The sequence below is a fragment of the Limulus polyphemus genome, unplaced genomic scaffold (assembly GCF_000517525.1).
Source record: "Limulus polyphemus unplaced genomic scaffold, Limulus_polyphemus-2.1.2 Scaffold15, whole genome shotgun sequence".
Taxonomy (NCBI): Eukaryota; Metazoa; Arthropoda; class Merostomata; order Xiphosura; family Limulidae; genus Limulus; species Limulus polyphemus.
In genome coordinates, this window is record NW_013665625.1 from 93,214 (window position 1) to 111,983 (window position 18,770).

At 34.2% G+C, this 18,770-nt stretch overlaps 1 protein-coding gene across 4 annotated transcripts in view; it reads right to left on the reverse strand.

The window, feature by feature from the left end:
* Window positions 1-2,694: 2,694 nt before the first annotated feature.
* Window positions 2,695-18,770, reverse strand: part of LOC106457221 (type I phosphatidylinositol 4,5-bisphosphate 4-phosphatase-B-like) — a 47,159-nt gene continuing 31,083 nt past the window's right edge. For 2 of the 4 annotated variants that reach the window (XM_022383255.1, XM_013916615.2), the window contains one exon: window positions 13,068-14,572. In XM_022383255.1, coding sequence (XP_022238963.1) covers window positions 14,487-14,572 — 86 coding nt within the window. In that variant the 3' untranslated portion in view covers window positions 13,068-14,486. Of the gene's footprint in view, window positions 2,778-13,067; window positions 14,573-18,770 lie in introns of those variants that run through there. The other 2 variants (XM_022383259.1, XR_002610142.1) reach the window with 2 other exon arrangements.

The window sequence follows — 18,770 nt, forward strand, 5'->3', positions numbered from 1 at the left end:
CAGGCATGACATCGGAAGATGCCATGGATTATGACAAATTAAAAGTAGTTTTACTGAAACGATATGAACTTACTGAAGAAGGTTTTCTTTGGAAGTTCAGAGGAGTCAAACCCAACACTGGATAAACTGTATTTCAGTTTTTGGCACGTCTGCGGTGATATTTCACCAGATGGACTGACATGTCCATGTGTGACAATACTTTTGAGGGACTGACAGACCTATTAGTACGTGAACAGTTCATGACCACGTGTTCTACTGACATGTCATTATTTTTAAAGGAGAGAGCACCAAAAGATGTAGACAAGATAATCAAGCTGGCAGAACAGTATATGGAAGTCCATGGAGGTAGTATAACTGGCAAGTCCGAGAATGTCCAGATAAATTTGAAACCAGTAATGGCTTACCAGAAGCAGGAGTTTACAAAAGGTGACAGGAGGTTAACAAGCAGAAGGGAAAAAGAGATGTTATGTTTGTTATAAAATGGGGCACATTGCAAAAGAGTGCAAGTCCATTACCAGCAAAGAACAACAGAAACTTCAACATAAAGCAACTGGAGCCATTTACAAAGACCGTGCTGGTAAGAAACAAGAAAAGAGTGACTGGCCTTATGGATGCTGCTGCCAAAAGAAAGAGAATCAAGACTACTTGACAAATTCAATACAAGAAAACTTGATTGATCAGTGCATGACTAATGGTCGGCCCAAATTAGCAAATAGATGAACAGTGTCAATAGTGATGGGAGCATGTGACAAATATCAAGAGATGCCAAGAAATCATAATATGCCAATATGTGTGAAGGCTATGTTGGGGACAAGAAGGTGAAGGTTCTATGAGACACTGGGTGCAGTAGTGCAGCAGTGAGAACCAGTTTAGTATCCGATGATCAGATGACAGGCATGGTATACTTGTGTGTGCTAATTGATGGGACAGTGAGAAAATTTCCCATAGCAAAAATAAAGGTGAATACTGCAAATTCTTGAGTAGAGGTTTTTCTTTCAATAAGTTACACAGCTTTTTAAATTTTGTGGTAAATACAATTTAATTGCTACTAAAATGTATAACATTAACAGTTTTGTCACTTTTCAAACAGTCTTCAATAAGGATATTATGAAACTTATTTTAATAAATTAACATAACTGGTTATGTACAACTTTATATTTGCTTTACATAATGTAACATAAACCTAAGCATTCAGTTTTTCAAAGTTATCATTTTACTCAACTCTAACATAAGTTATGCTGTGTCAACTGTTTTCTACTATTTGGTTGTTGCCTCAATGAAAAAAGTATACTTATTACAGTCAATAGATGTAATATTTTTTTTCTAATTTTTTATTTACATAACCGTCTCATATAAGTAAAAAAAAAAGAATTTAAATATACATACGCAATAGTAAATATATCAGATTTGTTCCAGTATTAGCAAAATTGTAACTGAGCATTGATTTTTCTGTGGTTTAGTAATAAAAATTAAAGAATATGAGTTATTTTAGCTTCTCCATTAAAGTCTCACCACCTGCTACTGATGTGGTTGATTTTGAGTTTTTTAGTGACTTACTGAATCTTTTTCTTTTCCCAATTTATTTTCAACCTATTCCTCTTTATTTGTTTTTTTTTCAAGGCAGATTTTGATATATATATACATACATGTATATATGTATGTGTGTGTGTGTGTGTGTATATCTTCTATCAGGCTTAATACTGACATATTTATTTCAACTTAGTTTATACTGAAGCTCACCTTCAGGATCACTCATGTATTTTTATTGCAATTCTCTTCTGGAATGTCTTCAAATAATTTAACATTTCTCATGCCATATGTAATGTTTTAACACTAAATGATCACTTTATTAAAACTTCCATTTAATAGTGCCTTGGATCATCTTGTGCCATAATACTAGCTTGGACTGAACAGCATACTCCACAAGGTGCTTATAGATGTCTTGTTCAGTTGTACTCCATTTTTAAGCATCACAGATTGCAATTTGTTCACTGCTATAACTTACTTTAATTCTATTATTATTACTGTGTCAGTATACATATTATTTTTGAAGTTACTAACTTGTTTATAAAATCTATTGGAAAATGTTTTTAAATATTATTTTCTTATGCCACTCTATTAGTTATTTTGTATTTATTTGCTACCTTTCCTACCATTTTCAAAACATGTATCTTAATATCCATGGTATTTTTGTATATTATAACTGAAACAGATTTTCTGATAAGGATATTGTGCACCTAAAGAATGGAATTTGCTGAAAACACTGTGCTACTAAAAATGTGTTTCAATTGAAAATAATATGCTTATTATTTATTTCTACACCATTATATACCACAGTGCTCTTTCAAGTGTTACAGCATAAGATCAGTCTGTTTTTCTATTAGCAAATAAATGAAGTGTTTTAGAAATGTGTACATTATGTGGAAGTCCTCATAAACTGGCCAATCGGATTATTTGAAAAAACAGTATAGATTTATTTTTTAGAGAATTTCAAAACTATAAATTGTGTTATTATGGTTTTCCTAGTTTAACATAATAAGCATGTCATATTTTACTTAAAAGTGTCTTATTGGAGTATATTGTACATTTTTACTAATACCTTTTTACTTGTTTCTAGCAGAATAGATGTTGGAGCTCTCCAGTCGAAGTTTGGAATGTCAAATCTCTAGATAAAACTTAAAAGTTGGTTGAAACTCGTTTGTAGTATATGCTTGACAAGGTGTTTGCCCCTGCTCAGATAGCAGTCACAATCTCAGCAACTTCATTTCTTATTGTTACTTTAGAAGAGAATGATAGAATTTATAAAAACACTAAAACAAAAGTGTTAGTCTTCTAAAACATAACCTTTTAAATTAATATTTTTAATGGATACCAAATTAGTTTCAATTTGTCAAGAAGTCTTTGGGATGATGTTTATTAAAAAATATAATATAGAAAAATTATGCAATAATTAAACAGTAATTTACTAAATACGTGTAAAGCATACCTATATTGTTTCTTTTAACACTGTATGTAATGACTTTTAAGGTTAATGATTATGGGATAGGATCATGGTACACTTCAAAAAAGTAAAGTAAAGAAATGAATATTACCCTTTTGGTTCACACTGCTTATTAACACTAGAGCTGGGCTCTTAGCAAATTTTGCTAATTGATTAAACATAAATTTTATTAATTGATTATTCTCACATGAGTTGAAATAATCAAAAATAATAATAATTAGATATATTAATTTTGATTTGTTAGTTCTTTTTGTGATATGAATAAATTTAATTATAATTTTTATAAATCAGTTATTTTGTGTGACATTAATCAATGTAATAGATACTCATAGGTAATCTATTAATTGACTTAATACCAAGCTCTACTTTTCACTATAATAAACCCATCCAAAGTATTCTTTATACAATTTATGAAAATAGTTTTGAAAAGTTTTAATTCTGATAAGGTACGTACCTCCTCTTCCAAGATTAGCTATTATCATTCAGTGCTGCCCTCTGTATGCAAACTTTTTTTTAACGTGTGACACAAGGTTTCTGCCTCCCCCCTACTGGAATTGCTATATTCTAACATGTGTCTCATGCAAATCATCATGCATCACCTCCTAACCAATAGGAGCATGATATGCTCACATGATGCATGTGACTCCCTTTACACTACTCTACCTATCATTTGGCAGTGTATGAGTTCGGACATGCTCTTTTGGGTGCTTAATGCTTCATGTTTTTCTCACAAAGTGGTTATTTTTTGACTCAATTTACTTTCATTCAACCCAATTCCTATATCAGTTAATTCTAGTAACTTTATTTCTGCACTCAAATTTAGTGAATCTTTTCTGTGCAATGAATTCCAAAGTTAACCTTACCAATTTGGGGGTCACCCAGCAACCAACATTTTTTCTCAGGCCTCAGGTGCGGGCGACTTGACAGTGGATTTATCTGCTTTTATACGTTGTGCAGGCTGATGAAGACTTTGATAATCTTTTTTCACCTCCAGAGTTTGCCATTCCTTCCCATTCCCAATCTTAGGAATCTTCTAGGCCTACTTTGGACTTTCTGGATTTTGTGACACTTTATCCTTTTCACTTATTTCTAATTCACCTTGTCCTTCCTTATTGCATGAACAATCTTCCCAACCCTTTTTGGTTTTCCTCCCTCCTCTGATGTTCAGGTTCGTACTGATCAATTTGCCTCACAATTGAGTGAGGAGTTTAGCATGCTGCATCTCCCAAAGGACTTCTGATTAGTTTGCCCTTTCTTACCATTGGATGGACTATTCATTTTTAGATCTGTAGTTTTCATATTCTATTTTAACTATTTTTGGGGGCAGCTTTCAAATCAAATGTCAGTCTTACCCATACCAAATATTCTCGCCTGCATTTTATCCTTACCAACCTCTTACATTGTCTTTCTTCCATACACCTCCTATCTGAGGCTCTCCACTGAAATCCCGAGGGTTTTTGGCACATACTTGCTCCTCCTCTTTAGCCTGCAGATAGTCTTTGGCTCTGGCATTATATACGTGGTTTCTTTGTTGTTGGGACCTTATAGGTCATAATGCCATTTTGACTCCTGTCCATTTACCCTCGACATATCTTGGGGATTTATGTATGGGCCCCATTTCTGAAACATTACATCTTTGATACAGTCCCAGAAATTGTCGAGCCTCAGATGACATTGGTCCACCAACAATCTACCCTTACGAATATTGTAGCCTGTTTGTCTCAGTCACAGCCTCCTATTTCTGTCATTCCCCTTCCCAGCCCTCACTCATTTTTTCTACTTGGGGTACTTCTTTGATGCCCCCCCCCCATCACCAACAGTACCAGTGACTACTCAGTGAGTTCAGTTCCAGTTGGGGCTCAGCTGTTCAAGTTTCTTCATCGCTGGCATCCATTTATCAATGATCAATGGGTGCTTCAGTTTCTGTCAGAAGGGCTCGTTTCCCACTTTCTTTCCCCACCTCCAGTTTCTCCTTTCCCCATTTCCTTCCCTCCTCCTCCTCGAGATCCTGTGACCAGCCAGTGTCTGTCAGAAGCAGTTCAAGAATTGCTCTTGTAGAAGGCAGTCAAACCTGTTTCCCATCCTTCCAGGGGTTTTTATTCCTGCCTTTTTCTTGTTCCCCAAAAAACCATGTCTGGATCTACATCTTTTCATATACACCTCCCATTAGGGATGGGGAGCATGGGTCAATCACCAGGAAGCTTTGAGCCGTTGGTCTGCGGATGAAAGCACTTTGCATATCAATGTTCTCAAACTTCTAACCTTACATTGGGCATTGCATCACTTCCTTCTTCTTGCCCATCTTTGACTGGTGATGGTTCAATCGGACAATTCTATGGTGGTGGCACATATCAACTACCAAGGAGGGACCCGGTCCAGAGATCTACATTTTTGAAAATTGGATCTATTATACTGGGCCCACACACATTACATTTACCTTATTGCATGTTATATGCCAGGTGCTTTCAGTCTGGTTGCAGATCATCTTTCTTGCCCCAACTGGATATATCCATTAGCCCCCCCCCCCATTTTCAGGGATCTTTGCCATTGGTGGGGTTCTCCCCAAGTGGATGCCTTTGCTATGTGCCTCAACACCAAGTTAACTCTTTTCTGGTTTACTGTACCTCATCCACAGGTATCCTGCCCTTCCTGATTGGGACATTAATGTGATCCTATGTTCCTTTTCCTCCATTTGAACCACTTTCCTCGTGTTTCCCTTAAAACATATTTCCTTTTTCTCTTAGCCTGTGGATGTCAAAGATTGGAATTGTTTGACATTGACATTTCACATACTCTTTTTTCACCCTACCTATCTTTTCCTTTATCTGGATCGTTCCTTTCTCCCAAAGACCTCGGCAGCTCGTGAGTGGTTCCTCCTTTTCTCCTACTTCCCATCTTTACCATTGACTGGATCTGGATAGGCTTCTGTGTCTTGTCAGGGCTCTTTGTTGTGATATAGCCTGTACTGCTACCTTCCAGGGTACATGTTCCACACTCTTTATCCTCTGGCAATCCTTCTCCCTTCGTGATCTTTCGCCTTCTACACTTATCAGTTGGGTCCTCCTTTTGGTTTGATTGGCCTATTCTTCCCTACCTTCTTCCTCCCAGATTTTGTTCCAGGTGTCCTCCTATCAGATCCAACACCTCACTTTTTCCCTTGCTTCTCGTCTTCGTCATCCAATGAAAGAGATTCTGTAATCTGGTATGTGACCACTTCCACTATCTCCATCATATCGTGGTATCATTTGCCACCTGTGGCCATTCTTCAGACTTTGGTGCAACACTTCCTGGTATGTTTTTCTTCATACTTTCTTTCTTTCCAGGGCCTTTATCTATTTTTATCACATGGATCCCACTCTGTGATGCCTGACTGGGTATTCTTTAATTCTAAATCTGCACTTATAGCCATGTTTACTCACGCTTATCTTCCATGACTTTGCACACTTACCGTGGAGATGGGGCGATCCACAAGATCACTTGACAGTGACTAACCTCATGATATTTTCGTTCATAAACATGCCCATCATGGACCATACCACCCATAGACTGCAGGGGTAAAGCAGAAGGGGATTGCTGCCCACCCCCACCATGCCTATTGTGAATAACTCGGTATGATCTGCTTTTCAAAATAAGGTTTCGTGGTCACCCAATTCATTGTCTCCGGTGATGATGTTCCTCCAGACTCTCCACCTCATTGTCACCCTCCTTTCTTTGAGTGTAGTATACCGGATGTAGTATGGGAGTCCTTGCCACTGCCCAGTTCCAAGTCGCTGGGGTGGTGGACCATGGAGGCACCTTGCTAAACGAGTTCCACACAGTAACCATTCAGTTACTTAGTAGGGCAGTGGTGTTCTACAGGTGAAGATGACGTAAAATCCTCCTATTTGTGATAACCAATACAACAGTGAGACATCAGAATGCAGTTCATCCCTTCGATTGGAAGCCCTCGTCCTACTCTCGCAAGGAAATTTTGGATTAGAGTGAACCAATCAACACAAGTCCTCACACATGTTTGGGTTGTCTATCTTCCTCCCTCAATTTCCACCGTCTGTGTTGTGGGTCACGGTGGGGGAACATGGGATTGTTATGGTTCTGTCCTTGGTAATCCCTTGTTCTCTTCTTACAGGGATGTTATATTCCATTGGTTGTGTGAATTTATTCTATGCAATAGACATTCTTACAATACCGGATGTCAATTTCCCAGATCAATAGCTCAGAGCTAATCCTCATGTCATACCCAGGAATCAGTGTGAGTCTTAATCCCTGGTTCTTGGGCTTTAGGCAAAGATGGTATGATCCTTATCCTACCCTCACACAGATGTCAGTACCTCGCAAGGAGGTTTTGGATGTAGTTGACTTATCGACTACAATCCGCTACACCCTAGCCTCTCTACACTTAAGATCGCATCCTTCTTTACCTACTTTTTCTCTTGTGGGATTGAGTTACAATATCTTTCTCTCATTAGTATCACTTTCCTACCACATTTTCTCCCAGTCGGATGTGCTCCTCTCATTTTCTGCCCTTATATTTTACACATTCCACACATGAGCAAAGAGTATAACTAGCTCAGAAGTGGTGCATTTCCCCTCTTCAGATCTGTACCTCTCATTTTGAGGGATATCCTTCGGACACTTTGGGGGGGGGGCAACTTCTGTCATTCCCTCGCACCAGTCAATGTGGGATTCTAGCTAATCTTGTGAGGGAAGGTATGTTCCATGTCAGAAGTTATAGTTTTCCTATACTGCAAATGTATTTCAGATAAGTACTTCCCTCTTTTCACCCTTCCTCTCTACTTTTCTCTGGTACTGACATCTTCTGTCAAACTATCACTTTAAAGTGTAGAGGGAGTCACATGAGCATATCCTTTTGGTTAGGAGGTGACGCATGATGATTTGCATGAGAGACATGCTGGAATATAGAAGTTTCAGTAGGGGGGAACAGAAGGCTTGTGGCATGCGTAAAGAAAAAGTTTGCATATAGAGGGCAGCACTGAATGAGAATAACTAATCTTGTGAGAGAGTTAAGTACCTATGGGAAGTACATTTTCAGTATAGGAAAATTATAACTTTCATTAATAAAAAATACTAACTGAACTTCTTATCCGGAATGAAAAACCAACTCCAAATAAATAGATTCATGTGGCCATTAACTCAATAGTCAGACCTTTTTGAGGATTAATATATTGTTTCTAGAAATTGTGGAAGGTACTACAGAAATTAACATTTTTCTAGTTAGTATATTTTATTGGAAATGGATGCCAGGATAATGATCTGTCTATGAATATAAAGTACAAAATATATATACATATAGATAATTGATAGGTTTGAAAAATGTTTAAAACAAGCACTCCATCTAATGAGTTTCAATACTTTTGTCAATGAATGTCAGTATTGGTGGTGAAATCTTATATATTCTTGAATGTGTTTTAAGAAAAATTCTCTTTCTAATAATGAAAAATGGATTCAGTTATGCGATGTCTAATATAGGCCTTTGGCTAAAACTAGTCATGATTAAACATCTTTATTTGTGAGATTCTTTTATAGGAATAAAGTTTTTAACATTGAAAATGTCTAAATAACCATCATAAATGCCTTATTGTTTAAATGATGTATCTAATAATATTATGAGGATAACTTTCCTAGAATAATTTAAGAAGCATTAGTATTTTTGACTGTCTGATTTTAGTGAGTTCCTTAGATAAATATTTTGTCCAAACCAAGTGGTTAAATAGAAAGGAGAATTTTTTGTTATTCTAAATAAGAATCTGAATTGTTGTTAGAGTGAATTGTTGTTTTGGTATATTTATAGTACTAAATGATTTGATGAAACTTTGCAGTTTCTATGTTTTGGTAGGTTGTAACCTTTTTATAATTGTTTGGTGGTGGTTAATTCTTTATGTAGGCACATAATGTACAAACAAGTTTATGTATTTTTTGTATACAACCATTGTACAAGATTATTTTCTTCCATATATTCAAAATACTTTAAAAATAGAAATATACTGTTATTGGAAAAGAATATTATAGTATATTATTGTGATTTGGTTAATCCTCTTTGCCATCGAGAAGTCCGTGACTTATTTTATATAAAGGATTGATGATGATTTAACAGAAATGATAGCATTATTTTATATATTGTATATGTATACTTTTCAAAGATCACTAAACATGATCATATTTGGTGCTGTAATTTTTAACATCTGTTCTATAATACTAATATATGACAATATGATATGTTGTAGATACAGTAATTCTGTTTATGCCTTCTTTTTTCTTAGACAACAAAGATAACCCTGAATTATTTACAGCTGTATTATATTTATCTGTATATGTCCTTGGTGTGGCACAGGTGCATTGTTCAAAATGTTATTTAACATATTTTTAGCTTAATCCCCATTTGTAATAAGTGAAAAAAAATTTGTAAATTTCCAAATTATGAGTGAGAATTGAATCTTGATTAATTTGTAACTCATTACTATATACGTACTTATTTGTATTAATGGTTCCAAAATTGACAGTTTTTAGTTTTATAGTGACAATATTTTATAAGCATTATTAGTATGCTTGGAAAAAAGATGATGTATATATATACATATATTAATAATGGTTGAAAAAAAAATGGTATCATGTGATAATACCTGTATTTGTTACTCTCAAATTAATTGCATATTTAGTAGTTTATTTTTATGGAGTATTTTGTAAGGGGGGTTAGAATGTAATTAGAAAGCTAATTACATGGATTTGTAGCTTTTGTAGATTAAAAAAATGTTACACATAAAGGTGTAATGGTGTTTACTTAGACCTCAAAATTCGATGGTAAATTTCTTTATTTAATGCCAAAGACAAAATTAGAACCTTCATATTAAACAAACACCATCTGAAACCTACAAGATATGTTAGGTTTTTTGAAAGATCAAATGGATGCAGCAGTTATAATGTACATTTAAATGGTTTTTCTTTCTTTGGATTTTACACTAGTTTAAACACCATTTTGAGTTATTATACGTAATCGTACATATACACTTAAGTATCAAGTATTTTCCAAGAAATGGGTACAAACATACAACCAGTTCTAAACACACTATACAAAAGTTCTTATTTGGGCTACAAAAAGAACTCCCCTCCCAATCAAGTTTGGCCATGAAGATGCAAAGTTTAGGGTGTTGGCCAAGCAGTGTTGATTTGTCAGAAAAATTGTAGATGTTGAATACACAGCTTTATCTTTAGATTACAGACAACAGAATATCAAAAATGCTCCCACTTTCTGTTAATAAATATCAACAAGTGCTGCTTAAACTATTTTTATAGCAAATTACAATAATTAACACCCGTCCTGTATCAGTAATCAGTACTATACATGATTGCTCATAGGATATTTTTTTACACTATTTCATCACAAAACAATTATTTTAACATGAGGCATACATAAAGGAAAACACCACATTGTTTGTGTTTATTGATTTTTTTCTAATTTTAAGTTTATTTTATGAAAGAGGAGTCATGCACAAGAACACTGTTCTTGTCAATCAAGAATGTTCGTATACGCAGTGGTGTTAATTCTGAGATCTGAAGTATTATTTGTCTGTTTCGAATTTCGCACAAAGCTACATGAGGGCTATCAGCTCTAGCCATTCCTAATTTAGCAGTGCAAGACTAGAGGGAAGGCAGCTAATCATCACCACCCACCGCCAACTCTTGGGCTACTCTTTTACCAACGAATAGTGGGATTGACCGTCACATTATAATGCCCCCACGGCTGAAAGGGCGAGCATGTTTGGTGGGACGGGGATTCGAACCCGCGACCCTCAGATTGGTAGTCGAGCGCCCTAACCACCTGGCCATGCCGGGCCTAGATCTGAAGTAAATACAGTGGAAAGAATTTTAAAGATCCAATTCACTAGTAAAAATGGAGAAATCCAAGATTCAAAACATCTTTTCCATAAACTTATGCTTTTGATACTAGAATATTTATCTATTTAAACAACAAATACCACAAAATCTGTCAATTTAGCCTAACATTTTATTACATCACCATATCTTGAGGCAAGTGTTTCAAATGGAAAACAGGTTTGTCATTATGATTCTGTTATTATATTTATATTTTAAGTCAATTGATTTATTGTATATTTCCTGTGCCCCATTTATTTATTAATTTTTAAATATATTTGGAAAGCAAGCCACAGATCAGTGAATTGAGCTTTTAAAACTTTAATTTTTTGTCAAATACCTTTTACTAGGTGCTAAATAATTATCACAAAAATTGAAGTTTCGGAGTAGGAACCTTGATGAGTATTTTGTTATCCAATAATATTTTTTATGTAATGCTTAAACAATCAAAAAGCAACAAAACAACAATTAGGATATATATTTAATTTACAATTCTAACAGTTGTTTTTCATGCACCCTTGTTACAGATCTTAATCCATTTCTTTATTATTTACATACAGGTCTTCACTTTTCATTAATATCTCATACCATACTAAATTATTTGTGCTCTAATATTACATTGTCAGTCATTACAGCAAGAAGTACACTAAAGGTTCAGGCTGCAATGACAAAACAAATCTTTTCTCATAACAACTAAATATTGGTAGTATTTATAGTTTGTGAATCAACGAGACCAAATTACACCATCACCCAACTGTCCTCTGGCCTAATCTCTACAATAGTCATACATTTTTAGTAGTATGTTTAAGTATCACAGGGCTTTAATAGTAACTCTTTTATAAATTTCACATTCCTGACTTTTTAAAAAATTTAAAATCATATTAAACAGTATTTTTATCATATAACTTGTTACCTACGTAAAATGGGAAATAGCTTTGTAATTTGTGTTAAGAAAAGTCTACAATACATTTTTTACCCAATTAAGATGTTACTTGCCAAATTTTATGATGATTATTTTTGGTAAATATCATTTCAAACTTATTACAAAGACCTAAACTAATGTAATTCAGTTAGTTTAAGCAGACATCAATGAACTCAGGCACTCAAACACCCTGTAAATAATACAATATGCACCAATCAAATAATGATCCAACAAAATAGTAAGAAATCTATGGATAGTTATTTAAAAATTGCATAACTTTATTAAAATGTTTCAAGATTTATAATATTGGAAGGGGGGGGGGGATGTGATCTTTATGATTGCTGCTTTTAATAATTTAGCTAATACAGTTATTAAAAAATTAGGTGCACTGGTACCATTCACTTGTATATCAAAGCAATTCTATAACTATCCAAACCACTTTACACAATTAATAAAAAGTGTTTTGAAAAAATATTTCAATGCCAAGGTAGGGATGAATACTCAAAACAATACAAAAAACTCTAAATAAGTAGGCAAAAATTTCCAAAAAAAACTTTTATTTATGACTAAATGTTGAATTCTGTTCATTTTCATGAATTCAGGTTTGAATAAAAGCTTTAAAACTGCATAATGCTATAAAGTCTTACAATAGCTAATTCCAATAAGTTTGTAACATTGATTCAGTGGCTACTTATGTAGGGATTTTTGTATGGTTTTGTGTATTCATCCTTACCTTATTTCTATACTTTTTGGCATTGCCAGCCATATACCATCCTTATTTTTTTCAGAAATTTTTAACTGCTACTTGTATGAATATTAATAATGAATGACAATTGCTATGAAGTCAGCAGTTTTAACCGGGGTCATGAATTGTCTTGATGGCCAATGTTTTACTGTTGCACTCCCCAAGTTAAAGTGCAACATTCAGATGTGTAAATCATTGCAACAACTTCAAGCATTTGTGAACTAGCCCTTCTGATGCCAGAATCAGCATAATCAGCAAAACCTTTGGCTGTTATGCTACTTCTCTACTATAGTAATGTTTTTTGGCTTAACTGAAGGTCTTAATAGCTTTTGAAAACCTCAAAACCCTAAGTTAGACATTTATAAAAGTCATAGATTGTTATAAGAGAGATTTAAGACTATAATGAGCCATACATAATGTTCGGTGGCCATTTTTTTCTTAGCTCATCCCCACATACTAAGCACTACCATGCTTATTGATACAGAAAAAAGATTTGTATACAACAACAGACAGGCCTTGTTGAATATGTTTATTATAAATAAAAATATTTTCATAAGTAGATAAATACTAATCCATGTAAGGATTACAATACCCAACTGAGATACAGTGACTTTCATAAAACTCAAAAGTAAGTATTTGTGATTCAACATTTTGTGTATTATCTTTAATAAAAATGGCCTATTAACAGCACAAGTAGTTCAACTTCCTGCTATTAGCTAAGATGTACAATAAATAAACATACTGAAATGTCTTAAGATGTCATCCTATTCAAACCACATTTTTTTCATATCTTTAAGCCCTTCCAGTGGCTCAGCAGCAAGTCTGAAGGTTTATAATGCTAAAAACAAGGTTTTGATACTCGTGGTGGGCATAACACAGATAACCCATTATTTAGCTTTGTTGTTGTTATATCTTTAACTGTTTTTTAAAGCTTATAAGTATTCTAATATAATTAAAAATATTAATATAAGAACAACTTCAAATATACTGAAATCATACTTGAAACATGCAGCTAATATGTTTATCTTGCTGTAAATTAAGGTTATAATAATATAAATTTGTGAATCCCAATTTTTCTGGAATTAAGCATCAAATTTCAGCCTCTTTTTTTTAAAAAAAAACTTCAGTAAATGATTTTAAGTATCAAATGTTTAAGCTGTTTACCTCCACACACAATAAATTCTTTCATCTTGTATTTTAAAATAACTTCCCAACATAAACTTAGTATATAACAATAACACAAACATTTTAAACCACTTCGTGATCATTTATGGGCATCCAATATTGACAAAATATAGTTAAGAACTTTTTTAAACAAATAAATTACTTTAGTATTTTAAAGTATCCATAATTTAACAGAACCATTAACTGTATCATATGACAATTTATGTAATGAAATATGCTTTAAGCATACTTTCTGCAATATTTGATTACATTAATTATTATACAAAATTTTACAGATATGTACTTAAAGTACAGCACACTGTTGCTCTAGAAACCAGGTTTCGATACCCGTGGTGGTCAGAGCACAGATAGCCCATTGTGTAACTTTGTGTTTAACTACAAACAAAAAAAACCTATTGCTCATTACAAAAATGTACATTTGAACATATAATTACAACAAAACAAAAAATCAGGGTATGTAGTACAAAATATATTTAAACAAAAAAGTCACTTTAGTATTATAGGACTATTAATTGCATTCTATTACAATTTTATGTGATGAAATTTGCTTTACATACATTTCTCACATTATTTCATGACACTAATTACCACACTAGATTGTATCAATATACTTAAGTACAGTACATTATTATTAATAAAAAAAATTTATACTTGAATATACAGTTGCAACAAAACAAAAAATCAGGGTATGTGGTACATGTCCCAACATTTGAATGTGATAAATTTCCCATACAAAATAGATGTCCTTAAGCTGGACCCTCAATTGTGCTGACTTTCATGGTAAAAAAGTATAAAGATTTGATAAGAAATCCAAAAAAGGAAATAAATCCTCCTGGTGAAAGAAAAATAGAATTATATAACAATACTTTCAGCTCTTGTTATCAGACTTATTCTATGAATGCTTCAATTTCAGTTAAGTTGTCTACTCAGAAATTTGCTTTTGATTTAGTATTCAGGTTTTTTTATAAAACCACTATGATTACATGTACATTTGCAGTATCTCTTTATGTATAACTAACTGGCTTAGAATTTATTTTTGAAAACTTTTTTCAAGAAAAAAAGTAATATTTACTTCCTTTCTTGTGTGTATTTTGTTGCCATCAATAAACATCAGCAGTCAAATGTGGAATTTTCTGTTACAGCTGAACTTCACATTAAAACTACTATTCACTAGTTATCTAGTTCTTTCATATTATTATAAGCAAATCAGACCAAGTATATATCAAGAGCAGGTTAATATAATTTTAAAACTGCTTATATATGCAGATTTAACATACCTATATAAAATTTAGCAAAATTGTAAGAAACATTTAAAGGAAATCCTTAAATTAACATGTGTTTATCTGCATGTGTTTGTGCATACTTGTTCAATGCAAGTTTGATACAAATACAAAATTCTGTTGAATGGCATAAAAAATGTTGAGGTTAAAAAAAATCTACATGTTTGTGGGTGAATATATTAAGACAAAAATACAAACCCTGCATGTCAATTTTGACAGTAGGCTTAATGTTTAAAAATAAAAAATTATTGACTTTTCCTACTAATAGTAATTACTTGTCTGTAAGCTGTACACTGTATAGTTATATACTGAATAAGCATGTGAAAAAGAGACCTATGCAAAATCATAAATACTTTTACATCCATTCATGTAAAAAAAAGAAAGAAAAAAATAATACAACTGATGTATATTTTTAAACCTGGTGAACGATGTTATAATTTTCCTATACTGAAAATGTATTTCCGATAGGTACTTACCTCCTCTCACATAAATAGCTATTATCATACAGTGCTGCTCTATATATGCAAAAATAAATAAAAATTCACACATGACACAAGCTTTCTGCATCCCCTCCATTGGAAATGACTCATTCCAATATGTCTTTCATGCAAATCATCCTGCAACAACCTTCTACCAATGATAGTGCAAAACATTCTCATTACGCATGTGACTCCTTCTATTCAATTCTACCAGACTATCACTTCAAGTTTTGGCAGAAAATGGAAGCACCAGTTTTCAGTGGGAGGAGTTTAAGTACCTATCAGAAATACATTTTCAGTATAGGAAAATTATAACTTCTGATACAGTACATTATTTCCGCTCACATAAATAGCTAGAATCCCACAGTGAATAGGTGGAGGGACCAGTGCAAGGGAAGAAAAGAAGCATCCTCTGAAAGCAAGAATTGATGTGGGAGATCATACCATGTCTGAACCAGGTGTACTCTTTGCCCATTGGAGAAAGGTGTGGTATATACGGCTGGAAAAACAAAGGAGCATATTCAAGAGGTGTGGAATAAAACAATGGAAGTGCCCCCAGGCATAGAGTGGCTAGAGCGCGATGGACCACATCCACTGCATCCAAAACCCATACTGCTGGGAACCGACATCCATGCAGAGGTAGGATGAGGATCATACAGTCTTCACCTCAAGTTCAAGAGACTGGAGGGCACCTCAAACCTCCCTGACTCTGGAACAGGGCACATGTTAAGAATAGAAAATGATATATCAATCTGGGAACCTGACATCTGGTATCAAAAAGATGTCTACCATAGAGAAATCATCTTCCTCAACAGTGAAACTGACTGGAACCAAGCCAGGTGCAATAACATCCTCAAAATAAGATACATCAAGGGATAGCAGAAGGGAAAAAGACCATAACAATCCCAAGTACCTCCACCATGACCCATAACACAGTATAACTGAGAGAGGAAGATAGACATCGGTAATCCATGTGTGAGGACATATGTTGATTGGTTCTACTCTAAATCCAAAACCCAGCCACTGGAAATCAACATCTATGTGAGGTTAGGATGAGAGATTCCAATCAAAGGGGTGAACTGCAATTTGACGTCTCACTCCTTTGGTTTTCGTATGCTTTATAGTGGAGGATATCACATCATTTATACCAGCAGAACACCACCACACTACTCTGCATTGAATGGTATTTCTTTATTGATTTTTTAAGGTAAGGACACCCAAACTCCACTAGAAGGGGGGTGAAAGGTGGTGGATAGCCCAAAGGAATGGCATCACTTGAGACAGTGCAATGGGTGACCATGAAACTCTATTTATAAAAGCAGACCATACCAATTTATTCCATGCAAGGGATAGGCAGCTATCCCCTTGTGCTTTACCCATGTAGTCCGTGGGTGGTACTGTACAGGATGGGCATATTTATGAAGCAATTCAATCATGAGGATAACCTTCAAGCAATATTGTGGAACACCCCATCTCAACAGTGTGCATTGCATGGCCATGGAACATAAGCAAGTCGACATGGTTGAACAGTGCAGATTTTAAAGGTTAAAAAATACCTGGTCAGGTACCACTCGTCACAGAGTGGGATCCAGTAAGTAAAAAAGAAACATGCACCTTAAAAAGAAGAGGTATATATATAAGAAAAGGTAACTTACCCAGTCACAGTCACATGAAATTGTGAAGGATAGCAACAGGTGAATGATAGTACCCCAACAAGAAAGAAATGGCTACCCAAAGCACAGAATGGGAGATTAACTTATAAAATGTAGTCCTGGTGCTCGAGAGATGAAGTACCTCCAACTTATGGCAGGGTAGACATACAGGGAAAAAGGGAAGTGCATGATAGGAGTAAAGACACCAGAAAGTGAAGATGGGAAGAAGGATACAAGGAAGAAAAAGCCAGTCGAAACCCAATGGTTAAGGGTGGAGGGAAAAAATAACAGAAAAAGAAGGGGAGGAAATATGATGAAAAAATAAGTTAGGTAGGCCTGCAGTGGAGGCCTGGAATGCACTCCATGAGAAAGTTGAGGAAACTTAAAAACTGTTAAACATTTAGGTCATATGAAAATGGGTTCTGCCATCATAGGAGGAAGACAAGCAATACTGGGAGCAGGTAGGGTGGACCTCACAAACGAAATTAATGGCAAGATGTATAATGTATAAATTGAACAAAATTAATGGTAAGAAATTGTGTAGCGAAATAAACATGTGGATGTGATGTTCTGTGTTGAAGAAAAGATGAATAACTTAAATATTGATAAACCCATAAAAAGAACCACAGAAAAGCCTAAAATAACAGACCCTTATTAAGCCTAATTGAACAACATACTTAACCTAATTAATTATTAATGTGGAAATAAAACTACTGGTAAACCAAAACTAAACATTTTAAAACTCTAATTAAACAATACATATCAAAGAATATCCTAAAATAAATACTTTACCGAATAATAAGTATGTACAGTATTGGGATAAGTTTGTGTTAACCCTGGCTCAAGAGTTCCACACAAACCAAGTGAATATGAAAAAAAAACAATAAAGTGAAATTAATAATAGATATGTCAGTAAAATGAATGACAGGTAATCCTAAAAGAACTAAGACCATGGTTAGCCTAAGCAAATGAAATAGTAGTAAAGTACAACTAAGACTAGTGGCTAACCTAAACTTTACTATGAGTATGAAACAATCTAATGAAACTTATGTTATAGAACCCAAATAATGACAGATAATAATATTAACAATAAAAGTAAACAAAAACTATTACAGTAAAACATCTTATCTTTCCAAGGTCAGCAAACTGTATTGAAAATGTGTGGGCCCCCAAACTGGAGGCGAAGCCCGAAGAATGTCAGTTCATAGGATGCACTCTCATTAGGGGAGGGTTGTCACAGGATGATTTGCATGAAAGACATATTGGAATGAGTCATTTCCAATGGAGGGGAGGCAGAAGGCTTGTGGCATGCGTGAAAAATATTTTTTGCATATAGAGGGTGTCTATTTATGTGAGTGGAGGTAATGTACCATATCAGAAGCATTGGTTCTCTTCAACTGCAATGCGTGTTTTTGATATATTTTCATAAAACTTGTACAATCTCACTATAGTTACTGTTATATACTCCAAAAACTAAAACTGTTTACTTACATATATATCCAACATATATGAATAAAGCAGTAAGTTTCAACATATATATGAACAAAGCAGTAAGTTTTAACATATATATGAACAAAGCAGTAAGTTTTAACATATATGAATCAAGCAGCAACAAAATC